Source organism: Typopeltis vanoorti, chromosome 11, assembly GCF_054136105.1.
Source record: "Typopeltis vanoorti isolate ZY-2024b chromosome 11, IOZ_Tvanoo_1.0, whole genome shotgun sequence".
NCBI classification, from domain to species: Eukaryota; Metazoa; Arthropoda; class Arachnida; order Uropygi; family Thelyphonidae; genus Typopeltis; species Typopeltis vanoorti.
The window spans coordinates 47,814,440-47,832,487 of NC_143559.1; the positions used below are offsets into that span (position 1 = coordinate 47,814,440).

Consider the following 18,048-nt stretch of genomic DNA (forward strand, 5'->3'; position numbering starts at 1 on the left):
CAGATGAGAGTTAAATGATCTTGGTTTCCTATTTCTTAAAATGTGTAGAGTGTTTCTGGATACCGTGTTTTGTGTTGCAACTAAAAATAACTGCACATTTTTAAACTACCAATCATTTATATTATCATTCATGGACGTTACTTTTTCAGGACTATTCTTCATTAATTACTAGCATACTAGTGATGTCATTAGTTTTAAATAAACCTTTCGTTGGCATTAACAAACAGCAAGGAAATAATACAATTGTATACCTTGTAAAATACTTTAAGAACTCTTGTTTATTTGCATTCCTGCATATTCCATCCTCCGTTTCGATCGAATCACCCATGCTAAAATATTGAATATCAGTTAGGCAAACTGAAGTCCTCACGTTCCAGGGAACTTGAATCACTCTGCAAATCAATAAATTAAAATTTTAAAACATAACATCCTGAAAAGGCTAATTGTCAATATTTACTTGCAAAACTAGAAACTTGAAAAGCCGATTCCATGAGATATTTAATAGCCGTTTCATTTTTCTTTTAAAGGTTTCAACTGGGTTATTCAAATTAATAGTTTTGCTTCTTGTTAATAACCATATTTTATCTACGTTTCTTTAAGGTATTCATGCACCTGTTTATCGATTTCCTCCCGGATTGTTATTGATATAAAATATAACTCTGAACTTTGAACATTTGCGTATGATAAATCCTTGCTTTGTTTACTGTACCTTCTATTTTACTCCTTGAAATTGATAATATCAAGCGGATACTTATGGCTAGTAATGGATGCCCTTACAACTTTGTGCGTGGATGATAGATTATGACTAGAATTTGAAATGGCCTTTTATGAAAATCTACCTATCAGCGACACATGTTCATGTGCATGCTTAACTGTAATTTTAGTAATTGTTGTAAGGTTCATTTGTGATTTTCTAAATCGTAAAACTTATCAAAACCTTCCAAGAGGACCTTGGGGATTACCTTTAGTGGGTTATCTTCCCTTTCTTAGCAAGTGCCAACATAGAGATTACGAAAAACTCTCAGGAAAGTATGGAAATATATTCTCGTAAGTATAAGCCATTGAATGATTTGATAGTAATTCAAAAAGCGTTAAAATGTTTGTGGTATTTCCAAGCAAAACAACACTTTTTTAAAAAGTTATGGGAGAAATATTCATATGGGATATATATATATATATATATATATATTATATATATATATATATATATATATATATATATATATATATATATATATATATATATATATATATATATATTATAGATATAGATATATATATATATATATATATATATATATATATATATATATATATATATATATATATATATATATATATATATATATATATATTATAGATATAGATATATATATATAATTATAGAATCCAATATATATATATATTGGATTCTATAATTCGTCTTTCAAATTCATTCTTGTATATATAAATATTTATTCTTGCATATATAAATATATATATATATATATATATATATATATATATATATATATATTTATAAAATTAATATTGAACTGACTACAACCCGAGAAAGTATAACACAAACTTTAGTAAATCACAACTAGTTTCATCGGTGTCCCAACTTCTTCAGGTGAGTAAGAAATAACACAAAAGTTATAAAACTAACAAGGTAAAAAACATGAACTGGACTTTCCAGCTTAATAAAAAGAATAAGAATAGTAACAGTCATATTTGAATTGGTGACCGCGTGCTATTGTTAGCATGAGTTGAATATGGGTGACAGCTAATTTTAGAGCGCCAGTACCTTGGATTACTGCGCTATGGGAATCAGGCAAATTGTATTCAGATTGTTGTTCATGTGTGAAAGGTCCAGAACTATTTCTTTGGATTCTATAATTCGTCTTTCAAATTCATTCTTGCATACGTATAAATTGGTTGTGCGGTGCCAATCAACTTGGTGTTGATGTTCTTCGAGGTTAGAGTTTGCGGAGAAGAGAACATGACTGGAAAGGGCGCACGCTCGTGTTCTACTGTAGGAGATGTCACGTCTATGTTCCACAAGACGTAGTGAAATAGATTAATCTGTATCGCCAAAATAAGGTTGACCACAGTTGCACATAACTTTATAAACACCAGGAAAATGCAGTTGGTTGTGTTATGGTCGACTCAGAAAAGAACAACGTTTTGGCAGAGTTGTATAGTCGGTCTTTATGCTGAGTTTCTTCATAATCCCAGATAGTTTAACATAAATTATCTAGGAAATAGTTTCTAGGAAATAATGAAGGATTATTAATGAAGGGTAAGAGAGCTAATAAATGATAACTGTATGTGAGTGATAGGGTTGGATTCATCTTCTTGTCGAGGTTGTTGGCGTGGTCTCAATCTTTTAGAGATGTTGCGAGATGAATATCCATTATTTAAGAAGGTGTTTTTCAGGAAGTTAAGTTCTGTTTGAAGGTTCTCTTCTGTGGAAGTAAGACATCATGCACGATGGGCAAGGGTGGAGATGATGCCAAGTTTTTGAGGAGGGAAGTGATGAGAAGAGGCATGCAAATATCTATCAGTGTGGGCGGTATATATATATATATATATATATATATATATATATATATATATATATATATATATATATATATATATATATATATATATATATATATATATATAATAAGTTCCGATTTGTTTTCTCTCCAATGCGATGTTCATGCTGCTTAAAGCTAGATGATGATTACTTCCTATATTAAATCCCCTGCACGTTCTTTTGTCCTATCTACGTTCATTCCACCTGAATGTGTCAATATGTTTAAGTTGAAACGATGTTAAATCTTCCTGCTCATTTATTTCTCTCTATATTGAGAAATAAATTATTGCTCTATATAGGATTCGCTTTCTTCTGCTTCTTCTGAAAGACGTTTTCTATTTTTAAAATATTACTTGCCTTTTTTGATAACATTCCACTACTTCTCCCTAATAGAATCTTCTTTGGGATCATATACACAAATGTCAATAACTGTATATTCAGCTGTTCAATACATACAGTTACTCCTGTTTGTCTTGAACCATTTGTCTGAATAAAACATTTTATAGTTACCATTTAGAAGGCTCTCACCTGTTTTAGTCTTTTAGTAAGGACCGTTATATTGGCATAGTACATCTCTAGCTTCTCTCCTTGCTCAGCTATGCCTTTTCGATTTATGTTTTTTTTTTAATTTATTATTATTATACGGGGTACATCCATGGGATCGAAATACTGATAACGGAAGACTCAGACTATCCATTATTCACACAATACTTGTCATACCTCTCCTTAAACTGAACATTCCTTAAACTAAACACATACAACTTCACGGGATGATCTCTCGTTCTTTCTCTACTCGTCATATATTACAATTTTTTGTGTCAATTTTATATAATCGTTTTATTAAATTATAAGTTTTTATTGTGTCTCCTCTCTTTCCCCTATTAACTAAACTCTTTCCTCATTGGGAGTATTCCATAGACCTGTAATCAACTTGTTCACGCATCTCTCAGAAACCTACGTGTCCAAATCTATGCACACTACTCAAGCAGTACTCAAGATCTTGCGGAATCGTAGCCTTATAGCGAGGAATAATAACCTACCTAGCTCTACTGGTCAGTGTGTTCAACATCCAAGTAGTCCTTTGAGCTATTTTGCCAACTTTTGCAACAAGTCCTCTAAACTTCAAATTTCTGTCCGACACCACTCCCCAAATCCCCAGCCTCGTTAAATAATCCTGTAATCTAGTAGCATTAATGTGATACAAAGTATGTAATCTTTCTCCGGAGTGCATTATCTTACATTTTGGGCATTAAATTGACCACCACTGACCTTTGCCCTCACTGCCAACTTCCAGTTTATTTAAATCATTCTGCAGGGTATGGTGACCACGTTTATTAACTATTGTCCTCCAAAGTTTAGCTTCCTGAGCAAAACAACTTCATATTCCCTTAAAACTTTCCTTATAATTAATGTACAAAACAGCAAGGAATGACGTTCAGCTTCAGCTTAAATGGTTAGCTGAAAGTAGAAGAACTACCTATTCGTCCAATCAACCGACTATTATCTATTAAAATGCATGTTCTTTCAAACAATACAGAAAACTGTTTGGTCTCATAAGTCCCAAATTTCTAGTCTATCCTTGTTCAGCATCCGAGCTGACTCGTAGAAACAGAATATAAGAAAGTTCGATTGGACATTGAATCAAAAATTTCATTCGATTCTCCATTCTTTGCAGGCTACATGAAAATCTTCTCCAACCCTAAGAAAATGGATATATTATAGGCATTGAAGAAGAATGTCTTAAAAGCTGCATCTTCATGTCATCATAATCTATAACAGTAGATGGTAATGCAACTTTCTAACTTAGACAAAACAATAATGTTTGCCATCGAAAATTTAGAAGCTAAATAAATCATATTTTTTTATTCTTTCTTTCTTTTTTTAGGCTGTATCTTGGACAAATGTACACCGTTGTGGTTGGAGATTATAAATTGGCTGAAGAATTACTGCATAAATCTGAATTCCTAGCTAAACCTCCAACTCGACTTTTTAACACCGTCACTGGTTTATTTGGTAAGCAAATAAAACCAAAAATAAATAATAAATAAATAAACAAACAAACAAAATACACACACAACCTCAAAACAATTATATATATATATATATGTGTGTGTGTGTGTGTGTGTGTGTGTGTGTGTGTGTGTGTGTGTGTGTGTGTGTGTGTAATAAATTCAATTATTTATTTAAAAATTATTTAATTAAATTTTAATTTAATTTAATTTAATTAAAATTAAATTAAATTAAATTAAAAATAATGTTATTAAAAATAAAACACCTTGTTGCAACTTCTATAGGTAAAATTGATAAGGCTCCGTATTACTATAACCTTGGTATTTAGGGTCTAGCTACTCACTGAGGAGACCTCAAAAAAGGTTGAAACCGGTCTGGGTAGTGACCCCACCCATAATGCATTGCAGTATACATCTTCCAGTGAGATGTGCTTTGCATTATGGGAAAATACTAAGAATAGTGATCAGAGCTTTACCCACCTTTACAATTGAGTTGCCCTGGTGTTGTACCATCTTTAGACTTGAACTCTGTTTCAGGCACAAACTTAATTGTTTGCATAGTTGGGATATATATATTCCTCAAGCAGAATGTATGTGACAGAAGGAACTGGAGGTCAAAGAGTGTTATATTTGATCATAGTTTCAGAGGGGGGTGTCACTTAAAGATCTTAAGGGTGACTTAATTCTGCCTCCAGTTGGTGACAGTGACATTGCGATACTTACTTGCGAAGTGGCTATGGATGTTCAATTCAGAAAAGGTTACATGCTGAACTATGAAGCAGAAATTATGATCCACGAAGTAGTAGGTTGGGTTCTGTGCTATGGTATCAGTTGTTGGTTGGGTAGAATCTCCACAATGCATGCGATGCATTTAACGCTATTTAAATGATGGAATGTCGAATTTGTGCGTAGAGTTAGAAGAATAAATAGAGCAGAAGTGTAATGGATGTGTAAGCTTATTATGCAATAGTTCATAAGAAAATGAAGAAATAATAGGAATACCATGTGCATAAAAATATAAGTTATGAAAATTATAAGTTGCAGGCTTGCAATTGTTTCAATGCAACTAAATCTGTGTATGAAAAGAAACTGGCTTTGCAAACTAAGTACAATCCAAAATAATTCTGTTGTTATGATTCGTGTAAAAGAAAGAATGACTATTAAAGAATAACTCTACTGAATGCAGATAGTGTGAGGCTGAGGATGTGAGAAAATGTTTTGAATAGGATAGAATTACGGCAATGTGAAAACGGCTATCAGTTCAATGTTGGTAAATTTAAAGTAATGAATTTCGGTGTGATTGATATCGATTGTCGTATTATATTGGTGGGATTATGCTGGAAGAAACTGATCATTCTGGGGATTTTAGAATTTAGTAGATAGGATATTGAAGTAAAGTTTATGTGTCATATAGCAAAAATTGCAAATACAACTCAGCGGATAATTGTTATGCTGAAACGAACCTTGACTTGTAAGATAAAACAGTCATTTTTCTCATTAGAAGGCCCTGATAAGACCTCACTTGGAATATTGTGCGCAAGTCAATCTCCTGATTTCCTTGGTGATTCTGATAGAGTGGAAAGAATGAAAAGGAGATTGTTAAAATGATAACAGGATTGTGGAATACTGAATATGAAGACAGATTGAGAATTTGTAGACAGCTGACACAACAAACAGGAGAAAAAGAGGTGATATGATTGAGACTTACAAACTTCTGAAAGGGTTATATCGAATTTCAGGAGAAGTGTGTGTGTGTGTGTGTGTGTGTGTGTGTGTGTGTGTGTGTGTGTGTGTGTGTGTGTGTGTGTGTTGGGAAAAAATGAGAGATTTTCTTTCGTATTAAATATAAACAAAATTAATACATTAATATGAACATTTCTTTTGATTAAAATTTCAAATGTTTAAGTTCAATATAATAATCAGCCTCTCTCTGTATAAATATTTTCCTTCGTCCGTTATCCAATGAAACTGATATATTGCCGTGCTTCCATGGAAATTGGAGACACACTTTGCGCACAATAATTAGTTTGTGTTTATGTTTATGTTATTCTTATCGAGATTATGTATGTTCTGTGAGATGGCCACGTGTATGTGTGTGTGTGTGTGTGTGTAGAAGGGGCAGCTATTAACATGTTTGTTAGTGAATGTTTAATCGGAAACTTCGACGATCAGATATGTCTCTTTCTGTATTTGCATGTGATTTATTCCTTATTGGTCAGAGAGAATGGCTAAATAATTCTATAAATAGTATTATTAATTTCTTTAATCACTTATAAGTCAATAATATAAATAGCAGAGACGCCTTTAAATGTATTATAAAAAACGGGCTAAAGACAGTTCCAAATTGGTATCGCATAATATTAAATTGTTAGGTAATTGAGCAGAAAGTAAGGCTGCAAACTTCGTGAAGAACAAAACAGCTTCCAAAAAGGTTAATTACCTATTTTCCTACTTTTACATTAAAATTCTAATAAAACAGCATGGTGTATTAAACCTGTAACCAGATTTTTTATTTGTACATCACAATCGCAGGGCCATAAAAACAGGATACGGATCATGTCAAGAAGTTAAACATTGCAAATAACTTGTTCTCAGTATCATGTACCAAAACATGATACAGTTTTAGGAACCAATGAAGTAGTTGCCGAATGAAAACCAAGAACCAGAGGAATTGGCAAAGGAAGTCCAATGTTACTACTCGTATTAAATATGAACAGGTGTATGCAGATGAAATAGCAAAGAAATAGAATAAATAAATTGGCAGATAAACTGCATTGTGGAACTAAACCATTGCTGGTGATCATATAATCATAATCAATGAAGATGAACATCAAAGATCAACGTTTTACTTACATATGTTTAAAACGTTTCAAAAGAAATATTTAAAAAAATGTGGTTTTGAATGACTATCTTCATTCCGAAGACTAATCATGATTCAAACTAAAATTTTAGAACAAATTACTTTGGAATTACTTTGGATGGTCTGTATCATATATAAAATAAATTGATATTGCTACCAATATTTTATACTTTCTAAAAATAACAGGTATGAAAAATAGTATTTTTCAAGAGCATATTTAACTTTAGTCATGCAAAATTAAGAGTTTGTAAAGTTCTACCAAGACCGGAAGTAAAATGCCATTAAAATTACAGAAGAAAAAAGAATAAAAATCGGATAGATTAATCCTATGAACACTATCGGCAAGGGCTGTACATTCTTCTTTTTAGAGTACAATGTTCATGTACAATGTCAATTGAAAGAAATGAAAGATTTGGACATGATGAACCCTCGTTGCCATTAAACACACACACACACACACACACACACACACACACACACACACACACACACACACACACACACACACACACACACACACACACACACACACACACACACACACACACACACACACACACACACACACACACACACACACACACACACAAATCTTCACATCAGTTTTCAGTGAGATTACTAGGCGAAATTATTTGTCGAGTGATGTTGTTCAGTTACTTTTCTTTTCTATCACTTTTCCATTCAGAAATAGAAAAGGAATCAAGAACAGTATGTCTTTAACTGTTTTCTCTGTATACAAAAAAGTACTGAAGATAAATTATTTGTATATCAGCTTATTTTATTACTCACAAAGGTTAGTAAAAGCTATACCATGCGCCCAAGTATAAAACAAACAAACAAAAAGAATCTTTTTGTAGTGATTAATCTGAAAACAGTTTTCATCGCTTCACTCAGTGGATCGTAAATTTTTCTCTATTGAAGTTTCGATTTGAATATTATTTTCGATAAAAATAAACTATACTGCACAAGCCTACAAATCGAGAATCAAACAATTCTCAGTATTGCCATTCCGCTCAGTATAGCAATGTAAATAAAAATTTATGTAATAGTTAGTTTTGAAATTTATTCCGTAGTTAGAATTGGATAAACGAGAGTTATTTAAGTGTGCTGGCAAATGTCTCTTAGTTTTATGCAGGTAAGTTCGTATTTAAAGTTCTGTTTAATTGTGCCATGTTCGTTTCAGCTTATTACGGAATCGCCTTGCAGGTAGATAGCGATATATCAAAAGGTCTATGTTCCATACCTGCAGGTGATGGTGCCGAGATAGAAAAGGTTCTTCGGGATGTACAAAAAAATATTTTAGGGTTTCTTCCATTTGAAAAAATTTGGGAAACTACTGACAACAGCCATTTATTTTTCCTTATGTAGGAGTGGCATCATTCAATGGACAAGCTTGGCATGATCAACGTAGGATTTTTAATTGTAGTCTGATGAAGGTGGGATCTACATTGAACGAACGTGCTCAGGTAAGCAACTTATTATAATACACTCCACCTGAGATTATCTGTAATATGCAGGTTTTTAAAAAAAATTAGATATGCACGTATCTTTGACAAAATACTTCTTCTTTTTCCTTGTCAGGCTTATAGGCCAAGTGGCCTGTTCCAGACTCAATTCCATCTACTAAAGTGCCTTCCTCTGCATCGGATACCTTTTGGGTGGTAATTCAGAATTTGTTTAGGTAATCTGCTTCAATACATTCTCAGTACGAGTTCTTTCCATTTTGTTCTATAGCAAATAACTGTTTCATTTAGGCAATTTGTAATTCCAAGTTTCTCTCGTATTTCGCTGCTTTTTGTTTTGTCCATTATTGTGACTCCTTCAGTTCTGCGCAGAAATTTCATTTCGGATGATTCAATTCTTCTTTCATATACTTTTTGATTGTCTATATCTCACCTTACCATATCTCACTGCCATAAAGTAAGGTAGGTTTAGCTACTGTATTATAGATTGTTATTCGTGCGTGTTTTGATACATAATTGGGTTTGAAAAATTTATTTATAATGCCTGTTACTTTTAAAAAGTTTGACAGCTTCTGTTCTATGTCAGTTTCATTTTCATATGACATTGTGTATCCTAAATATTTGAATGGATTTACTTGCTCTATTATTTTGTTGTTTATTACTATGTTGCTTCTTATTGGATTAGCACCTTTGACAAAATACAAAACGCATTTATTCTTCTCAAGAGAATTAATATTTTGCATTAAAATTTCATTTTTAGATTTATTATAATTAAAAAAATAGAATTATTGATTACATGAGGATATTCTTTCACCCTTATACTAATGTTTGTCGGGAATAATCTCTCTGACAAGGTCAGCAAATAAGATTCAAGCTAAACTTTCTAAAGATTCCTATCAGTTGATGAAATTTCTCCTTCATAACTTCAACTGCATAAAACTTTTCTGTATTGATCGTTTTTCTCTTTCTCTGACAGAATCCCAAATCTATCATGTATGATGAGTAATTATAACTTTCGAAATTATAATAAATTAAAAATAAAAAAATTGACTCGTTTATACTTTATTTGTAACAGTTTCATAAAAAACCATTAACCGCCTATTTTTACATTTCTACATTTTTAATTATCAATAATTATAAGATACTTTATTCTTTATAATAAAAATATAAATTATATTAGTAACTCTTGTAAAAATATTATGTATGTTGAAAGAATAACGTCAAATCGTTTAACCAAGTATTTATCTATTTGATTCCAGAAACTAATTCGATGTAACATTATTTTCACACTGAAATTATATTGAATGAATCGTCTTTATAGTCCTTATAAGGACTGGCTTAAAGGGGTGAAGCAAGAATGCTTTTCATCTTCCCTGTTATCTGTAGAGGACAGTGTAGGGATAAGGTGTTATTGAGCTATTAAAGCTCTGATCATGGCAAGAAGGTAACAGCAATAGCCGAGCCTCAGTTAGAACTTCATTGGCTACAGCATTGCCATCCATTACCCTCCAAGGGTATTAATCACCGTATCTCACGGTCGATTTGCTTCCTTCGACCATGAATTGTCCATGACGTCATCTAAAATTAACAGCAACTTTACATAGAAAACAGAGGGGTGGTATGCAGCCAAATTATTAATTCTCTCTCCGTCTCTCTTTCTCTCTCTCTCTTAATATTTTAATATTAGTTTTGGTAATGAAATAAAATAAACACTTTTGAAAAAAAAAACTTTTTAGGTTATATTGATTGTGTTGGTCCAATAAGTAAAATAATTTCTTTTCATGAGATTTTTTTTCTTGCAGGATGAAATTTTATATTTACTTGAAAAGCTTGCCGAATACAATGGCCAACCAATCGCCTTTCAAACGCATCTGTCCCAAACAATAAATAACATTACCTGGTACTCGATGTGTGGAGAGAGGTTCGATTATAACGATCCAAAACGATCGTTTCTTGATGAAGGCGTTTTATCAATGTCACAAATATGCATTCAGGGAAGTAGTTTTGCTTTCATGCCTACCCTAGTAAAGCTCTCTAGACTCTTTCAGATTGGTGAACCTATCAAATTTAATAGAGGTATTACCCAAATTAACAAGGAACTCTGGTAAGTAATAAATGAATCATGTTTTAATTACTTAAGGTAGTAGTAATGGTAATAAATAAACTAAAACTAATAAATAAGCATATTTGCTTCCTCAATTACAAGTGCAATATTATAGAACCTGGTATGTTTTTTTCTGTACGTTAATACCACAGTATTCATTGTATTGAGAATATCATTGATCCAGTCATATTTTATAGCTAAATATAGAAAGAAAATAAAAAACATTTCGACATTTAATCAAGAGTATATGAAAATATAATTTTCGGCATCTCAGTGTCATTTTTTAATACCATTCAAACTCACTAAATGGTGTGTATGTATGTATAGTATATGCACACTCAAGAAAAAGTGCACAAATGGATAAAAAGATTCAAAAAATTAAAAATTTTTATTCTCAATAAATCATAGACTTATTACCAAAATGTTCTTTTGAATACTGAAGTGATTTCACTTTTCGATTTATTATGCTATCATTATTTTAATTAAATTATCGTTTATTCGAAAATGTTATCTTGTTCTATTATAAACTTAGCTTAATTTACAGGTTGATTAAAAGACGAAGATTTTTGTTTTTAATTTAAAAGTAAATTGAATATTTGTGAAGTCATGCATACGTGGCTGTCATATAGATATGGACGAAAGCATAGATATATAAAGCATTCAAGGACATTATTATTTTTTCTTTCACCTCCAGGGAGTCCAAAGACTCATGGAGGGAGGGCATCTGCTCTACAACTCTGCTTTCACCACTCACGATCCACCAACTGACCGCAACTTCACCATATTTGTGCTTTAATTTATAAAGGAAAATTATGAATTATTTAGGAATAAATAAGATAAATGTCAGCCAAAATTTAAGGAAAATAATTCGGCTCCGGCTAGTTTTCGACTTCAAATTATATTGTTAAAGTGTGATTACATCAAAATCCGATCCTAATTATCCATTTCCATCTGCTCCCTCACAATATTTTAACATTTTGACATCACTTTTATATTCATGTCAATGGACGTTTAGTGCATATTTTTTCAGGAATATTAAGGAAATTATCTTTCGCAGAAAATTAAAATATATTATGCATATATTCCAAGTGAAAGATTTGCAATTTTTTTTGCATATTTAAATAATTTCAATATTATTTATTTATTTATTTATTATAATAATAATTATTATTATTCTTATTCACAAACATAAGAAGTATAAAAAAAACACTGGCTTACATTGATACTCAATTATACCATGATAAACATAGATGCACTAATACTAACCGAAGTTGCAATAAACGACACAGAAATTTACGCATGCAACATAAATAATTATCAAACCTACAACTTATGCAGACCAAACAAAAGAGGAGGTGGAATTGTGGCATTTAACAAAGAAAAACACAATGTGACAGAAAAACAAACTCACTTCGAACATGCGGAAACACTAATTTTGGAACTCACAAATAGCCAGAATAGTATCAAATACACAATAAACACAATATACAGACCCCCAGATAATAATCCACTCAGTTTTCTTCATGAGTTAGAAACATGAGTAAGCGGCATCGAACTGCATACAACACACAGGCTCATCCTAATAGGAGACATTAGTATAAATACTCTTGACCACACTTCTTCAACCACTAACACGTATCTTGATATACTAAGTCAGTACAACATAAATCCTACCATTAACTCTCCAACAAGAGAAGAAATACTCAATAACTCACTAACACAATCATGCATTGATCATATCAACATAAGAGCTCCCATCCATACATACATATACATCATCAGTAATAAACGTAAAAATTGCCGATCACTACTTTGTCTCAACTTCGTTTTATTACGTTTCCTACACCCCCCCCCCTTCCACCACTACAAAAGTCCACAAAACTGGATCATACTAAAGAGCTTGTCGATAACCAAGTGGAAAATACTGGAATTCCCTACTTAAAATAAACGATCCTGTAACATTATACGAGAATTTTCAACTAAAGTTCACAGAAATATACAAAAAAGCAACAAAACCTACACAAACGAGGAGACAAACAGAAAACAATCCATGAATAAATGACGGCATACTAAATACTATTACTGTAAAAGAAAATCTATGGAAAAAACTTAAAACGTCACCCAGTAACACACATTTACAAACCTTATACAAAAACACAAGAAATAAACTAACAACAAAAATTCGTAGGGCAAAAAGATACTACTTCCAAAAATTCATGGAATATCACGACAACATTAAGCAAACATGGGCTACACTCAACGAATTAGTAACCCGAAAAAGGAAAACTTCAGAACAAGATTTTATTGCAAAAAGCTTCGGTCAGGACACAAACCAAGAGGAACTAGCAGACTCATTCAACCATGCTTTCACAAACAACATCACACAACTCAAATAAGACAAACTACCAATGATCAACAACAAACTACCGACACAAAGTCAACAACAAACGATGTATTTTCCACCCATAACAAAACAGGAACTGAAAGAAGCAATCCTACAACTAAAACCAAAGACCACTCCAGGAATAGACAAAATATGACTCACAGACCTTAAAACACACTTAGAACAAATAAATCCAATACTTTTGAAACTCGTGAACATAATATTCGACACAGGCATTATTCCACAACAACTAAAAACTGCAGTAATTACGCCAATATACAAACACGGCAAAAGAAACGATACTCAGAACTAAAGACCAATAGCTATACTACCAGTCATCTCAAAAATTCTAGAAAAAATAACACACACACCAGACTACAGAACTATTTATAGAAGTACAACATTATCTCAGAAAACCAATACGGCTTTCAGAAAACAAAAAGTACCATTACTTTATTAGAAGACATCGCCGTCACAATAAACAAAGCTCTCGACAAAAACAAGTACACCGTCCTTATACTGCTGGACCTAACCAAAGCATTTGACACACTTGAACATGACATACTATTCACCAAACTATACTCAATAGGTATAAGAGGAACACTGCATACATGGTTCAAGAACTACCTCTCAAACAGAACAAAAGTAACAAAAATAGGTACATGTCACAGTCGGAATATACAAGTAAAACACGGTGTACCTCAAGGTGCCATATTATCACCCACTCTATTCAACATATACATTAACGATGTTCATAACATATCCATAAGAAGTCAAATATTTCAATACATACGCAGATGACACTGCACTACTAGCAATCCACACAGGCATTAACAGTTCTCTACAAAGCACAACAAGACCTAAGCAAAATCACAACATACTTCCACCAAAACGCAATTCTAATCAACGGCACCAAAACACAGATGTTGATAATATACAACCCAAGAATCATACGCGCCGCATCACTAATATAAGCGGTATGTCTGACGATACATTGTCACACATACCGCTGCATTAACAACAAAAATACCTGCCAATGTTCCGAAATCAAACCTGTAACACACGCAAAATACCTCGGTCTCTATATAGATTCCCACCTTAAATGGACAAAACACATAAAATACCTACACACCAAATTCCGGATCATCGCAGCAAAACTCTTCTAAGTTAAAGACATTATTCCACCCAACATAAAAAAAAACTCCTATATCACAGTATCTCCGAATCCCTATTCAGATACGGAATAACAGTCTATGCAAATACATCAAACAGCCACCTAACAAAATTAGAAACACTACACAGGAAAATCGTGTCAACAGTGATCTGGACACATTACACGCAACAACCAATATCCGACAAGCACATGGCGATACACAGAATTCTGAGCATTAAAACCTGAAACACTACATGACATTAACAAGGAATTACTTCAGCATCACCTATCGAAACAACAGAGACACATATCGTATAACACGACCTACAACAACTCTCTACATCTCCACACCCTTCAACAACTCATACGGTTCTTTTGTGAGATCACATCAGATACCCACGCAATTCAACAAGCTACCAAGAAAGTTAAAACACGTAGATAACTACAGAACATTAAAAAACGAACTCTGGAAAATATACCAACAAAGTTAAGAAACCATTGACACTAATAGTGAAGACTAAATCCCACTCTCCTCATAAAAGCTAACCCAAGCTTCGAAGTAGGTGGGATTAACTTGCCTCGCTCATCTATAAGTAATCCTTATAAGCAAATGCAGAAATTTGTATGCATAATCACTATTTCTCAAACTTTAAAAAATAAAAATAAAATAAAAAATAAAAAATTATACAAACATTTTTTTATAATATTCATTGTTAATATTAGAAGAACATGTGTTGTAAATACATGATATAAAGGCAAAAAAGTATTATTAAAAATTTTAATTGAAATCCTCCAATTTAGGAATTGGCACTTAGTGCTGAACTCTGTAAAATTATAAGATGCAATGTCACACAAGATGTTTATTGTATGTGTGTATATATATATATATATTCAATTTCTTTTTATAACAGGAACCACGTTAAGACACTTAAGGCTACAACTTTTGAAGCAGCCAAAAAATTTCTGGAACAGTTTTTAAATGAAGCTAAACTGAGAACTATCACCGACGAAGTTAAATTGTCTAAAGGTTCGTGTTTCTGAAAACTGAAATTACATTTCTGTGCTCTTAATAGATACAGAATTATTTATTAGAAATCACATTTTTGAAATAACGCGATGGGCCATTTTATAATAAAATTGAGTTTATTAAGTTCACTGTAGGAAGTTTTCTCTTACTAATGTTTTACACAATCACAAGCAAACAAAATTTCCCTTGAAATAACATTCGATTAAATATAAAATGTAAACATTGCATCTTTTCCCACTATCAAAAAATGTCAACAAATAGTCTTTATAGTCCTTATAAGGACTGGCTTAAAGGGGCGAAGCAAGAATGCTTTTCATCTTCCCCGTTATCTGTAAAGGACAGTGTATGGATAAGGTGTTATTGAGCATTTAAAGCTCTGATCATGGCAGGAGGGTAACAGCAATAGCCGAGCCTCAGTTAGAACTTCATTGGCTACAGCATTGCCATCCATTACCCTCCAAGGGAACAAATGTTAATGCAACTGGAAATCCATATTTTCATATATAAATAACAAAATGGTGTGTGAGCATTTGTATTTCGATACTTTTTTCGTGTTTTATCAACGAAAAAAAAACTTTAATAACATTTGCAGAATAAGACAAGCAAAACAGAAATCAATAACTAAAACGTTTTATGAAAATAACCGATAAAATAAATTCAAAACTGCAATTATAGAATTTAATGTTATGATTCAAGTTCATTCATTCAAATATTAATAATTAAATCTGTTTTCAGAATACTTAGCAGTTTCCAATGCACAAGCTTTTTTATTGGGAGGAACAGATACCACGTTTTCATACATATCCTGGATACTACTGTTACTTGCTACAAGACTCGATATCCAGGAAAGAATTTTAAAGGAAATACATGAGGTGGTCGGTACAAACCGAGAGGTGAATTTTGCAGACCGCAAAGACATGCCCTTTACTCACGCAACTCAGCTGGAAGTATTAAGAATGATACCAGTAGTTCCTACAGGTGGTTTCCGATAGTGAGTACTATTTCACAAATAAATTATAATTAGCAAATAAATTATAATTATAATTGGCTAATATGAATATGGAGATTTTTAGAAGTAATTTAATGAGTGTATTCTTTCATGAAAGGACGCATTTAATACATTAATATTATTATTAGTGTGCAAAGCCGTTCTTTACTTGAGATATCTCAATACTATTTATATTTTAGTCTGTGTTTTAACATTTGGGAGATAAAGAATTTATTCTGTAATTTAATGTAATTTTTAAATTACTTTATACAAAATCTAAAATGTGTTGTTTCTTTCTACAGTACTTTTGAGGATATCAATCTTGGCAATTATGATATCCCAAAGAATACGACAATTATCATCAATCTTTGGCAAATATTTCATGATCCGAAATATTGGCACAAACCAAATGAATTTCTTCCAGATAGGTTTCTAAGTGCGGATGGTAAAGCAATAAAGAAAAATAAACATTTCATCCCTTTCACACTAGGTAGGTATCGAGGAATTTAAATAATCGTGGAAGAATAAAACAATTAATGTATATACTTCAGTTTGACATAACGTTAGCTTGAAAAAATTTAAGAAAGGCGCTTCATTGACGTGATGATGACGCATAAGCAAGTGGACGAATGGTCGTCATCATTTTGTCTGCTGCTTTAATTTTTATAACAGTGGATCAAGTTCAGGAAACTGATTCTAATTTATCACAAATTAATACAAACGATGAAATTAATCAGTTCATTGTATCAATTATGAAATTAATAATTGATACAATGAACACAGCGATCTTGTCTGTAGACTTATAGAATAATTAACTTATTTTTGTACTATCTACTTCTTTTTATTATTTAATTAAATGCAGTTTTCTTCTTTTTCTTCAGGCAAGAGGAAGTGTCCTGGTGAAATCATTGCAAATATCATGGTATTTTTGTTCATGGCATCCATCGTTAAAATGTTTGAAATTCGAGTGCCGGAAGGGATGCAACCGGATTTCGAGGATGCTGAGATGGGCATTTCATACAAGCCAAAACCTTTCAAATTATGTTTTATTCCTAGAGAAAGATGTACGTAGCACAAGAAAAAAAAGCAGTTGTTAGAATAAAATCGTGGAAACGCAGATATCAAATCGTATTTAAAAAAAATCATGATTTAATATAGTTAACTGTGTAGATATTAATTGAATTATATATTTGCTTTATCAAGGATCCTCTAGTTATGAAATAATAAAAAGTCAGTTTTGGACATCATAAATTACATACACACACAAATGTACACAAAACTAATCCACTGTAATAAAGTCCACATTCGATGAATGAAACTTTAAACTCTATCCAATGTACTGTTGATTGGTGAGTGCGCCATCTAGCGTCTAACATAGCTGGAATGACGTGGCTACGTCATTGCAGTTCTGTGGAGTCATACATATAGCGGTGAATACAGCAATGTAAAACCAACATCCATCTCTCTTTTTAATGATAGTTAATGCAGTTGCATAGAA

General features: G+C 32.2%; 1 protein-coding gene across 1 annotated transcript; it reads left to right on the plus strand.

Moving 5' to 3' along the window:
* The first annotated feature begins 771 nt into the window (after nt 1–771).
* LOC150101543 (cytochrome P450 2J5-like) lies at nt 772–17,676 on the plus strand. The gene is made up of 8 exons (XM_090400771.1): nt 772–1,047; nt 4,449–4,576; nt 8,801–8,898; nt 10,698–10,999; nt 15,447–15,562; nt 16,298–16,553; nt 16,853–17,040; nt 17,432–17,676. The coding sequence occupies exons 1-8, from the start codon at nt 818–820 to the stop codon at nt 17,620–17,622; spliced, it is 1,509 nt and encodes a 502-aa protein (XP_090256897.1). The 5' UTR covers nt 772–817; the 3' UTR covers nt 17,623–17,676.
* Nucleotides 17,677–18,048: the final 372 nt, after the last annotated feature.

Coding starts and splice junctions, on each gene's coding strand:
- LOC150101543 (XM_090400771.1), top strand. CDS start 818: ATGGCCTTTTATGAAAATCTACCTATCAGCGACACATGTTCATGTGCA. Junction 11,000..15,446: donor CAAATTAACAAGGAACTCTG/GTAAGTAATAAA, acceptor TTTTTATAACAG/GAACCACGTTAAGACACTTA. Junction 15,563..16,297: donor CGAAGTTAAATTGTCTAAAG/GTTCGTGTTTCT, acceptor ATCTGTTTTCAG/AATACTTAGCAGTTTCCAAT.